The 13120-nt window shown below is 45.6% G+C and overlaps 1 protein-coding gene across 4 annotated transcripts in view; it reads right to left on the reverse strand.

The window, feature by feature from the left end:
- The window catches only part of LOC138959616 (poly(A)-specific ribonuclease PARN-like), a 35060-nt gene that overhangs the window by 17254 nt on the left and 4686 nt on the right, over positions 1–13120 (reverse strand). For all 4 annotated transcript variants that reach the window (XR_011453757.1, XM_070331176.1, XM_070331175.1 and 1 more), the window contains exons 5-10: positions 12029–12110; positions 11682–11742; positions 11043–11223; positions 10367–10471; positions 9328–9451; positions 1967–2023 (exon numbers count right to left, since the gene is read on the reverse strand). Coding sequence is in view for 3 of the 4 variants with exons in the window: in XM_070331176.1 (XP_070187277.1) it covers positions 1967–2023; positions 9328–9451; positions 10367–10471; positions 11043–11223; positions 11682–11742; positions 12029–12110 (610 nt within the window). In the remaining variant the exon portion in view is untranslated. The remainder of the gene's footprint in view (positions 1–1966; positions 2024–9327; positions 9452–10366; positions 10472–11042; positions 11224–11681; positions 11743–12028; positions 12111–13120) is intronic.

Raw genomic sequence — 13120 nt, forward strand, 5'->3', positions numbered from 1 at the left:
ATTTTCAAAGTTAGTATTTTCTGATAGATCTTTTTATTCTGATTCCAATGGTACCAAAATCATTTGTGTATGTCAATTAGAACCAAAGTTATGATTTTTTAATCATTTAATTTTAGCGCGCGCTTTTAGGACACTTTACAAATTAGCAAATTAGGCAACTTTGAAGGACAACACTAAAGCAACCAAATGCATGATTTGTGTCAATTTCACTTTTATTACTTCTACTGAAAACATACAACAAGCCTAATTTTTTTGCAAGGGACCTGATGTCAGGAAATGTATGAAATCATCTCTCAAAAACTGCAAAACATGCGATTTTACTAGGGATTTAACAGATACACAGCATAACGCACAATATGCTACTTTGGCATTTTTCATAACTTCTGTTCTAATTCACCTACAAAAACGGTTTTGGTATCATTGGAATCAGCATTAAACACTGAACTCAACTAAAGTACTTAAAAGACTTGAAAACATGAAATATGTTTTTGTATTTATTACATAATACATTTTGTAATAGCGACATAACGTTAGATCATTCCTCACCACAGTAGTTGTTGCCATTCATGTTGGATTGTTACACAGGATAATGTGACAGGCTAACAGTTTATTTAATGAACATTTTCTTGCTCAAAAGTTCTGCTTTCTTCATGTTTTGATCAACAACAACAACAACAACAACAAAAATTTGAGTCTCCCCCCCCCCCCCCCTTCCTGAGAAAAAAATCAAATCCCTTAGGCTGTATAGTGTATCTAATCTCCTACAAAGTCAAAGGTTGGTCATTCTGTCTCCATCCTAGGCCTACATCTCAGGGATGGTCTCAGCAACAGCAGTAGGCCTACTCTGCTGTCCGCTTGCCGGCAGACGGAAAATTTGCGAAGGTCACGTGACCATAAAAAATGACATTTTTGGCAACATATAGATGCAATACTCAAGTAAAAAGTTGAGTAAACAATAATACAACATATTCCCTACAAAAGCAATGTAAAGTTACGCAGCATAGTGTAAAGGAAGTTAATTCACAAGTGAACTTTACCACCCTACCCCAGCTCGCTTTTCATCGATCTCTTCAGGCAGACAACCACCATTTTCAAAGACAAAATATACGAACAAAGTGTTTGTTTTGGGGCAAAATAACAACGCAAACAAACAAAATATAAGTTCAATCTGACCAAAAAGCATCTCCCATGTGAATGGGGATGAACAACTGGACGGATCGCTGCATTGTTGTGGTGACGGGTCACGCTCGGTCACTTCGCCGCAGGCAGCCATTGTGGTCATTGACCCGACGTGAAAACTTTCACACTTCACATCTTTGATCGGGCTACACGTCGCGTGAGTGTCGAAACAAGTTAAACAAACTTGACAGTTTTGAAGAAAAAGGTGCGTTCTTTCACATGGTGGGCTCCTTTCGATGGTATTTTCAAAAAATCAAGTAGAAAAAACGCGTAGTAGTTTTCATTCACAGATTTTACTTGTAAAGCGCGCGAGTATGGATCAATGAATTATACGAAAATGAGGCTCACAACCTCCTCTTTCATTCATTGGTGGTTATTTTTAGATTTGATGATCTCACCCGATGCACTTTGGAGAGAAGCGAACCTACCCATCGTAAAATTGACCGGCCCAACCGCGGGAGCCATCTTCGCTGCGGCACACACATCACTTTTTCAAACTACGATTTCCCCAATTTCTAAGCTATCAAACTAATAAAGAATAGAACAGAATAAAAGACAAAAGAATAAACTTTCACCCAGTATAAATTTTATTTCATCCATCGCCATACACACAGAGAAAATAGAGGAGAAAGATAGGGTAAAATTGGGGAAATTCCACTCAGCGGACAGCTGATTGACTGACTTTGGTGTACCTGGTACTAACAAAAGAAAGATCATTTTCAAAAGTTGTAAAAGCTTATGACAAAAATCAACTGCATCACTGGACAAAAACTATATATGTGCTTACCGATTTTGAAATGAGCTTCATCACTTTTGAAAAACCAACTGCTTCCTCCAGTTCCATCTGAAACACACGGTGTACATGTAATTTGCAAACACACTCTACATATGGTGGAATGTTGATCCAAATTTAAACTCATATTTATATAATTATAAACAAGATCAGATTCATGTAAAGTTTTTTGTTTTAACCCATTCTGTAAAACTGTGATGAGTTAAGTGACACACAGGTCTGTGTATGGCATGACATAATTTTTAGTTCCTTTAGATTAAAGGACCCTGCATTAACCATCCCTGAACAAAAACCCCACTTAGAACACAGGCATAAACCACTCTCATCTCAATCTGATAGTTTCAGTGCTTTCACTCTTTTTGTGGCAATCTCCCGATTAAGGCCCAAGCGCTTAGAACAGAGACATAAAGCCCTCTCGATCTTATATTTACAATTTAACTCTTTTCTGGTAATCTCCCGATTTAGGCTGAAACACCATCATACTGACTGAATTTGAAAAAGTTCACTCTTCTTCCAGTGTGTGGAAATACAGTAAAACCTGCGAGCAAAGGACACCCTTGGGGAACCTTGCCACTGTCCTTTGTACAAAGGTGTCCTTTCTTTTGAATATGAATGCGCAGACATTTTTTGGGAAGAAAAAAACCCAGCCAAATAGTTTTATTCTAAACTGTGCATTACATGTAGTCATACAGAAAGTGACAAAGAAAACAAAATTTCAAATTTTAGAAATAAATTTTCATTTAATTAATACTTACCCAACTCACAAATAGCAATTAACTCTAGTTCAGTGCTGGTAACGCTGTACGCGTCCCCTTGGTAACAAGGAAGGCGCCTCTAAAAAAAGAGTGACAGAGACCCGTAAGGGTGTCAAAGCCAGCCCGGAAACGAGGCCCCTTCCGTATGCGTGCGCATAAGCCGCCAACTTATCATTCGAAACGAAGCCCAACTCACTCTTTTTTAGACCCCAGTACCAACCACAGCGGGGAGGTGGGAGGGAATAAACGTTGTGAGTTGGGTAAGTATTAATTAAATGAAAATTTATTTCTAAAATTTGAAATTAAATTACATCCTTTACCCAACTCACAAATAGCAGATTGCTACTATAGGTGGCGGGACTTACCAAAATTCAATGAAGAATGACTTGCCCTGCGGCTACCATGGCAGGTAGCGCAAAACTGCCATCCTGACGCAGAGAGGAGATGTCCCTGAGGTAATAGTTCACGAAAACATCCTCAGATCTCCAATAGGCTGCCTCCAAAACTTCGGCCAAGCGGCCTGAACGGAGCACAGCCACCGAGGAGGCCCACGCCCTAGCCTCATGAGTCCTTGCTGAAGTCATGGGAAGAACAGCCCTAACTTCGCCAGACTGAATATGCCACCAGGCGTAAGCATGCCTGATCAAAGTGGAGACCCACTTGGTTAAAGTCACTTTCGCGATGTCTTTACTCCTTGCCGTATTAAGCGAAATGAAAAGCAATTTTTGACTTTCAGAACGAATGGACTGAGTTCGAGACAGGTAACTGCTAAGCGTTCTAACCGGACAGTTAACGATGTCTGGGTCTCCAGGAGCAAGAATGTTGCTCAAGGCAGGAATGTTAATGACAGGCGAAATATGGCCCGGTTTCTGATTTTTAGCTAAAAACTCCGGCCTGAATTTGAGCGAAATAGAACCATCTTTTTCGGTTGAGATATCCTTAGCTAAGCCGGAAAAGGCATGAACTTCACTACCTCTACGAGATGTAGCAAGCAAAGTAAGAAAAACTGCCTTGCGCGTCAGATTAACCAAACTGGCTGAATGAATAGGTTCGAACTCGTTAGAAGCCAAGTAACGCAAAACAAGTAACAAATCCCAGGCAGGGAGAGGAGATTTCTCGCGCGCGGCCTTAAGAGAGGCACCCTTAATAACGCTGGAGATGACCCCATCAAGAGAAATCTTATGACCCAGTTGTCGTAACGTTGAAGAAATAGCGGACCTTCGCACACGAAGGGAAGATGCTGACCCCCCCTGCCCTGCTAGCCAAGCCAAATGATTGGCTACCTGCATAGACCTAGGTGCCAAGGGCTTAACTCTGTTCAGCTCACACCATTTAACCCAGGAGGCCCAGTGAGACGAGTAGACCGAACTGGTCGATTTCCTATGAGCATGATTCACAAAGTCTACCGTGGCCGAAGAGGCCCCTGCCTTAAGCAAAGAGCTTCTGACAGTATCCAACCGTGAAGGTTTAACGCCTGAGGGTTCTCGTGATGAATGCCTGACCTGGGTTGCAAGAGTTCTCCCTTTCTTACTGCGATGGGGATAGGCGGTCGAACCGCCAGTCGCAGCAAGTCCGGGAACCAGTGCTGGCTTGGCCAAAATGGGGCAACCAGAACCAGCGCTGGTCTCTCCAAGTCGACCTTCCTGAGAACTTTGCCCAACAGACAAAACGGAGGGAAGGCGTAAGCTGTCAGATTGGACCAGTCCATTTCCAGAGCGTTCACGCCCCACGCCAGAGGATCCGGGAAGGGGGAAACAAACAGAGGAAGCCTCGCTGAATAACGAGTCGCAAACAAGTCGATTTGCGGCTTCTGTATCTGTACCCAAAGTCGGTGCAGGGACTGATGAGACAGGGTCCACTCTGAATGGACCACCTTGTCCCCCCTGCTCAGTGCGTCCGCCAGGACGTTCAAGCTTCCCTTCAGAAAGATGGCTGACAGCAGAATGTGATGCGAAACGCACCACTTTAGGATGAGGCACGCCCTGTCTGAGAGACTGCGGGATCTCGTTCCGCCCTGCCTGTTCACATAAGCCGCAACTGTCATGTTGTCGGTGTGCAGTCTGACATGACTGTTCTGAACGAAAGGCAGAAAAGCTTGGAGCGCCAACGAAACAGCCTCCAACTCCAGCGCGTTGATGTGACGTGAAGGTTGAGACAAGTCCCACACCCCCGACGCCACATGCTCCCCCAGGTGAGCCCCCCACCCCATCAGAGAAGCATCGGTGAAGAGCTCGTTCTCTGGAGACGGGCAAACTATCGGAACTCCCTGTAAAACCCAGGGGAGGAGCCAGACCTGCGTGGTCTCGAAAAACCAGGTCTCCAGCGAAACCTGAGTGTCCCAACCCTGGGTAGACTGATCCCACCGAGACTGAAGGGCAGCCTGAAAAGGCCTTTTGTGCACCCTGCCCAGTGGGATAAGAGTAGCCATAGACTCCATCTGGCCAAGTACCGATGTCAAAACCCGTACACTGGCCAGATTCTCTCCGTGAAGCGCACGAAGCAAGTCTTGAAGCTTGGACACCCTCTTCTGAGACGGGCGGACAGTCCAACTGAGAGTGTCGAACTCCATCCCTAAGTAAGTGAAATTCTGTGATGGAATCAGTTCCGACTTGCCCAGGTTTACGGAGAATCCGAGCTGAGCGGCCTGCCTGAGGACCTTGCAAGTATGAACATGGCACAGATCCCTGTCCTGATTGAGGATCAGCCAGTCGTCCAAGTAGGCTCGCAGACGAATGCCCTCCTTTCTCAGCAGAGAGCAAAGTTGTCGCACCACGATGGTGAAGATCCATGGTGCGAGAGAAAGGCCAAACGGGAGAGCCCTGAACTGATATGCCTTTTCGCCCCAGCGGAAGCGCAACCACTTTCTGTCTGTTACATGCATCAAGACATGAAAGTATGCATCTGTGAGGTCCACTGAGGTCGCCCAATCGCCTGGGCGAAGTGCCTCTCGCACAGAGGTCGGCGTCTCCATAGTGAACTTCACAGTTCGGAGATACTTGTTCAGAGTAGATAGATCCAGCACCGGTCTCCAAGCCCCCGAGGCTTTTGGCACAACGAAAAGTCTGCCGTAAAACCCCGGGGACCGAAGGTCCAATACCTCCTCTATCGCCCCTTTCAAGAGCAGAGCTGAAACCTCTCCTTGAACTGCGGCTCTCGCCTCTGGATCTCTTGGAGGTTTGCATGGCGGGATTATCCTGGTCAGAGGTGCTTTTTCTCCTGACCAGAGAAGTCGGAACCCCGAACGAACTATCCCAGTAACCCACTTGCTGTCCACCAGCTGCAGCCAGGAAGTGAGGGCCCTGGACGGGCCGCCCGCTACAACCAGTGCGGGGGCTACCGGGATAGCCTGCTCGGGGGAGCTTCATTGGGGGTGAGGCTTACGCCCCGACCCCCTAGAGGCACCAAAAGATTGGCCCCTCTTCGGGTACGGAGCACCGCGACCCCTACTCGAAGAAGCAAAGGATTGTTTGTGAGTCTTGCCACCACCAGACGAAGCAGTCTGAGGCTTGGCAGAGGACTGTGATTGCGTGTGTGGTTTGTTCTGGGGCTTCGAAAACCCGTGAGAAGCGAGACGGGCTATAGCTAGGTCCCTAGCGTCCTGGGTCTCCCTCTGTAGCGCATCAAGAGATGCCTGACCCAACAGGGACCCTTCCGAGAAAGGAGAAACCTTTAAACTCTCGATCGTGGATTTGTTGGTAATCCTAGAACCTGTCAAGAACGCTGTCCTTCTTGAATGCACGGCATGCGCATAAAGGTTAGCGGAGATCACCATCTGTTCTCTAGTGACCTTCGCCAGCGTGGCAAAAAGAGTACTCACATCAAGTGCAGACGCTTCAAAACGAAATTCAAACGGGTCCAACGACGAAGCAATAGACCTAGAAAGGGCCCGCTGCAACGATTCTGACACTGAGGCCAGCTCAAGCTGAGCTCTCCCTGCTTCCTCCAAAGCCAAAAGAGAGGCTTCGGAATACGGGACAACCCTGTTGTTGCCGTAGCCATCCTCCCTCAAAGAAGCCAATTCCGGAGAAACCGGAAGCACAGTAGCGGGCAAAGCAAACGTCTCGACCAAACTGATAGGACGAGGGGTGAGCCTAAGTTTCTGAATCCCAGACACAGCCCTCTCCCCCGCTTTAGCCAACCAAGGCAACACATCCTCTGGTGCCTCTCCGTGTTGAGCCAACAACGGCACCGCAGGAGTATTCCTTCCCTTGAACACATGTGCCAAGACATAAGCAACCGATGACGACTCCCGAAACCGGAACTGATCCTTCGGACTCTTGGAGGACCGAAAATCGTCAAAGGCGGACAGCGGTGGTGGAAGTCTCTGCTTGCTTCGCACCACCCCTTCCGGAAAGTACTTAAAAGCCGTCTCAGCTGCCGACGACACTGCGCTCGACAGCTTAAACGGCACATTAAGTTGGGTGTCATCCACAGCCGTGGAAGCACCCTCATCCATCTCTTCAGCCTGCTCGCCATCGCAGTCAGGCAGGTGAACCCCAGAGAGACTCTCCTGGTCAGCTCCGGAGACACCATCATCTTCCTGCCCCCAGGGCGGAAGGGGAAATGATCGACCCGACTCTGAGTGAGAGTGGTATGACAAATCCCTACGAACAACAGGGCTCCTAGCCTCTACCGAAAGCGCTCGATGCGGATTAACGGCGGGGGTTTCGGTGCTTTCGCCGCGAACACGGTCTACTCGCTCCTGTTTTCGCACACCACTGGCACCGGAGAACCCGGCACCATGTGGTGAGGACATACCTTCAAAGAGCCCATGCTCAGACAACGAGGGCACAAGACGTCCATCGCCCTGCTGCGACGCATGAACCTCAGCCCGGACCACCGAAGTAGCAGCCACAGCTGCACCTGCGAGAGAGGAAGCTGAAACGGAAGAACGTAACTCTGCTTTCGTCGCCGTCAAATCTGCGGCCAAAGTCGAAACCTGTGAACTAATAGTCAGAAGCAAAGACGCAATATCGGAGGGCAAAAACCCTGAATCGCCAGGGGCCCCCGACAACAAAGCATGTTTATCCACATTCGAAACATTTTTGTCACAAGGCGTGACCTTGTCCTTTTCAACGGACAAAATGGCGGACGAAGTTTTGTCAACAACTTTCGGACATTTATCCATCCCCGACCCAGAAGAAGAAGCGGCCTTTCCAGCACTCTCCCTTCTAGAAGAAGACTTAGACGAAGCTAAACTAGCAGTAGGAGAAGTAGTAGCCGAAGCCTGTCTCGAACTAGTCTTAGGCTTGACGCTATCCGCCATGGTAAAGCAAACTCACGAAAAAATATTTCTTCAAGAAAATTTCATAAGTTCACAAACATGCGACAAAATGTCGCCAAAGTTACAAAAACAAGAAATCTCTCACCCAATAACGGCAAGGATGCAGACCCAGCTAGGCGGCAGACCAAGGGGTAGAAGCCAAAGTCAGAAGACCAAGCAACAAGACTGAAAACAGTCGGAGCGTACAGTAAAGCGACCAGTCCTGTTGGGCGCTGAGTTGAGAATGATAAGTTGGCGGCTTATGCGCACGCATACGGAAGGGGCCTCGTTTCCGGGCTGGCTTTGACACCCTTACGGGTCTCTGTCACTCTTTTTTTAGAGGCGCCTTCCTTGTTACCAAGGGGACGCGTACAGCGTTACCAGCACTGAACTAGAGTTAATTGCTATTTGTGAGTTGGGTAAAGGATGTAATTTAATCAACATGCAACATGTATGTACAAAACCAGAATCAGTCTGGCTTGGTTCAGACGCACATCTTCAGAATGCTACTCAAGTTCATGACAGCTGTCAGCATTTCAGGGTGAACGGAGAACGAGCAAGAGAGAGAACGAGCGAGAGAGAGAGAGAACGACTGAGCGAGAGAGAACGGAGAACGAGCGATAGCGAGAACGAGCGAGAGAGAGAGAGAGAGAACGACTAAGCGAGAGAGAGAGAGAGAGAGAGATAGAACGACTGAGCGAGAGAGAGAGAAAGAGGTGCAATCGGTTTCTTATCTGAAGCAATGGGCCATTCACGGGAATATTCTTTGATCGAGCTCTCGAAAACCACTCGAAGAGTTCGCCGTTCAATTTCTTTATCACATCGACTCTTTCTTCTAAAGTCAGAAATTTCCGTTTTGACATGATGAGACCGCGATCGACGAAGGATGAGACGAAGATGCATCACAGTACAGAAAGTAGAAACCCTAACTTGTTTTTGTTTGTGAGTTCAGTTCAATTCACGGCATCGACCAATGAGCGTGCACCATACAAAAAATCAATCTTTCAAGTGCTGTCGTTGGCTTACAAAATAAGCTTCTCGCGCGTTCACATCGCCAGCGAGATTGTATTTGCAGAACCAAGATGGCGGACCGTTGTTGACAGGTAACGAACCAAATCGGGACCAAAAAAGAGTGTCCGCGTCCGCGCCTTTGAGGTGTCCGCTCTTTTAAGGTGTTTTTGAGTGTAAAATACATCCGTCCTCACTTGAAGTGTCCGTTATGCAAAGGTGTCCGCCGAATTAAGGGTCCGCTGGATGCAGGTTTTACTGTACATGGGAAAATGGCCCTTTTTGCCTTTGGACCTTATGTACTTTCATCACATAATTTTCTTGCTTACGATTTCAGCGTTCTGTTTGTCTTTTTCCTTCTTCTTGAGATCATCCTCGCTGGCCACCTTGGTCACAACGATGAAGCGATCCTTCTTCTCACCTGTCTTGGTCTCCAGGTGTACTGCCGAGAACCTTAGATCAAGACAAACAGTTGAACTTGGTCTGAGACTTCATTGGGTTATACAACAACAAAAAATCAAAGCAAAAGAACCTTCACTATAAAATCAGACCCAAAAAACCAGAACAACATCTCAGGTGGTAGAGCACTGGACTTGTGATCGAGAGGTCGCTGGTTCGAATACGGGCCGGGACGGACACGGGTCAACTTTATGTGCAGACCCAGAGATGGTATCCATCTCCCACCCCCGTGTCACCACAATGGTACGTTAAAGATCTTGGTCATTCTACCATAAGTGCAGATGGCTGATACCACCTAAACACGCAAACATCCAAAAGCCGTGATGGCGTAAAGCTCGAAGCGTATAAACCAATTCATGTCCAATATAGGCAATTAAGACCTGACGGACAATAAGCCCCTTAAAATTTACTTTTTACAGAACAACATTTCTGCTGCATTACTGTATTACTTTCCGAATGATAGGGTTTTCAAGTCTCAATTCTGAATGAAAATCAATGTGTGTGATGATGTGTGTGTGTGTGTTTATATGTGTATGTGTGCGCGTTTGTGTGCGCGTTTGTGTGTGCTTGAGAGAGAGAGAGAGAGAGAGAGAGAGAGAGAGAGAGAAAGAGAGAGAGAGAGAGAGAGAGAGAGAGAGAGAGAGACAGAGAGAGAGAGAGAGAGAGAGAGAGAGAGAGAGACAGAGACATACAGTTTAGATATTTAACTGAAAGTTGACAATTTAAAGGAGAGGAAAAACAACATTTCCTCACCCCCCCTCCTCCCCTCTAATCCACACAAAGAAACAGACATAAATTAACCACAAGATGGTACATGGTCAGAACTGACTTACGACAGCAGAGGAGACTGATTCACATCCAATATCTCTTGCATCAAACAGTATACCTCAAATAAATTCAGCAACTTACTTTGTGCGTATTGTCTGATAGATGAGCTTCCTCTGAAAGCCGTTGCAAGGGGCAAGCTGAAGCACCTCTGACTCAGATGTCTCAATGAAACTGCTTATTTTATTACTGCAAAAGACATCACAAACACTATGTCTGTCTTTTGAAAATAAAGCGATAAAATGCTACAGGCAGCTAAAGAAAGATTTGGCTCAAATTGAGGTGGAGAGATTACAACTAATGTATGACAATTCATGCCAAAAAATTACTATCATCTGATTCAACAGCAACATTTAGTCTCTCAAAGTCACCGGCATATAATTTTTCTTTATTTTTGTTTACATGTTGCACTCATCATAAAAACACACATGAACGTTCAAAAATTCTCCTACTCTTAATCATCTCTCTAAGAACAATCCATGGTGATATCTTCCGAATTAGTCCTGAGGAATTAACGTCACATACTAAAAGAAGAGTGAACATTTTGAGATTCATTCCGTGTGGTAACTAATTTCTCATGGAGCTTAATCGGGAGATTCCCAAATTCATCCATAGACAGGAAACATACATACAATGAGAACTCTTCTTCACTGACGCCCAAACCAAATACATTATGTATATATTCAAATCATTATCTGGAACAAAGTACTACAGACATTCAGGCCACAAAAAGAAGACAAAAAACAGAAATGCTTCTCACCAGACACCAGCTATGAAGTCTTTCTGTTCATCAGGGATCTGAACGGGCCCCTTGCCTGGGCCCATGTCGGCCCCATCTGGGCTGACAAAAGCTGGAGAGGAGAATTTGGAGAAGGCCTGGTGCTTACCAGCCAACGACTCTCGCATCACATCTTCTTCTGTCGGCATCAGGAAGGGGATTCCTTATAAAGAAACAGTAAACACACTGGGTTAAGGGTGGAGATTTTGTTCGATCTCCCAGGTCAACTGTTGTGAAGACCTGCTAGTGCCTTATCCCCCTCTGTGTGTACATGCAAGCACAGGACCAAGTGTGCACGGAAAAGATCCTGTAATCCATGTCAGAGTTCGGTGGGTTATAGAAACATGAAAACACCCATCATGCTTCCCCTGAAAGCGGCATATGCTGCCTGAGTGGCAACAGGGGTAATGTATAGATTAAGAAAAGACTGCTGCTGAAAGACAGAATTCTTCATAGCACAAACTGATGACAATTAAAAAAGGATGGGAGAAAACAAGAACAGGTTAAGGGAGTATTACAAAGATAACCATGCAACATTTTATAATAAAATTGTAATCGCCATCAGGACTGATCACAAACATGAATTCACTGCAGAAAGACAAGGAGGAAATATGATTTTACCTTCACGAAATAGTTTGTTGAAATCAAATCCCTGTTGCACCAAGAAATCAATGCTCGAACTCTGAAAAATTGAAAATATTTTGATTTTGTTATTCTGCAAGCATGGGCTGCCAACCTGCAAGCAAGACACAGCCGGCCACAGTCAGAGAGAGAGTAAAGGTAAGACAGAAGACACACACATGCACAACCAATGCACACTTTAATTGCATGCGCTCTCTCTCTCTCAAACACACACACAAACAAGCATGCATGCGCACACACACAGTGACACACACACACACACAAACACCACTCTGCAGATCACAAAAATGAGTGTTATCATCTTTATCATGTTCTAATCTGACTACCTGACATAAGAAGCGTTTGTCGGGTGCCTGTCTGGTGTAAGGCCTGGGGAAGACATAGAAGTTGAATGGCCTTGCTTCATAGCTGCAATAGATAACAAGACGCGTAAGGTGAAATAACAACATTTAGTCAAGCTGTCGAACTCACAGAATGAAACTGAACGCACTGCATTTTTTCACCAAGACCGCATACTCGTAGTTTCATCAGTCCACTGCTCGTGGCAAAGGCAGTGAAATCGAAAAGCCAGAATAGTGCGGTAATGGTCCCGCTGAGCAGGATAACACTTTTCTGTATCTCTATTCGTTTTAGCGTACTGAGTTTGTTTTAATCCAAACATATGGTATCTAATGTTTTTGGGATCAGGGACCACCAAGGAATAAGATGAAATTGTTTGTAAATCGATTTCGGACAATTAATTTTAATCATAATTTTCATGTTTTTAATTTTTAGAGCTTGTTTGTAATCCAAATATAACATATGTATATGTTTTTGGAATCAGAAAATGACGAAGAATAAGATGAAATTGTTTTTGGATCGTTTACAAAAAATTGTTTTTTAATGACAAGTTTTCGATTTTTAATGACCAAATTCATTAATTAATTTTTAAGCCACCAAGCTGAAATGCAATACCAAAGTCCGGCCTTCATCGAAGATTGCTTTGCCAAAATTTCAATCAATTTGATTAAAAAATGAGGGTGTGACAGTGCTGCCTCGACTTTTACAAAAAGCCGGATATGACGTCATCAAAGGTATTTATCAAAAAAACAAAAAAAACGTCTGGGGATATCATTCCCAGGAACTCTCATGTCAAATTTCATAAAGATCGGTCCAGTAGTTTAGTCTGAATCGCTCTACACACACACACACACACACACATGCACCACGACCCTTGTCTCGATTGTGGACTGGGTGGCCGAGTGGTAACGCACTTGCGCTCGGAAGCGAGAGGTTGCGAGTTCGACCCTGGGTCAGGGCGTTAGCAATTTTATCCCCCCTTTCCTAACCTTGGTGGTGGGTTCAAGTGCTAGTCTTTCGGATGAGACGAAAAATCGAGGTCCCTTCGTGTACACTACATTGGGGTGTGCACGTTAAAG

Source organism: Littorina saxatilis, linkage group LG2 (genome assembly GCF_037325665.1).
Source record: "Littorina saxatilis isolate snail1 linkage group LG2, US_GU_Lsax_2.0, whole genome shotgun sequence".
NCBI lineage: Eukaryota > Metazoa > Mollusca > Gastropoda > Littorinimorpha > Littorinidae > Littorina > Littorina saxatilis.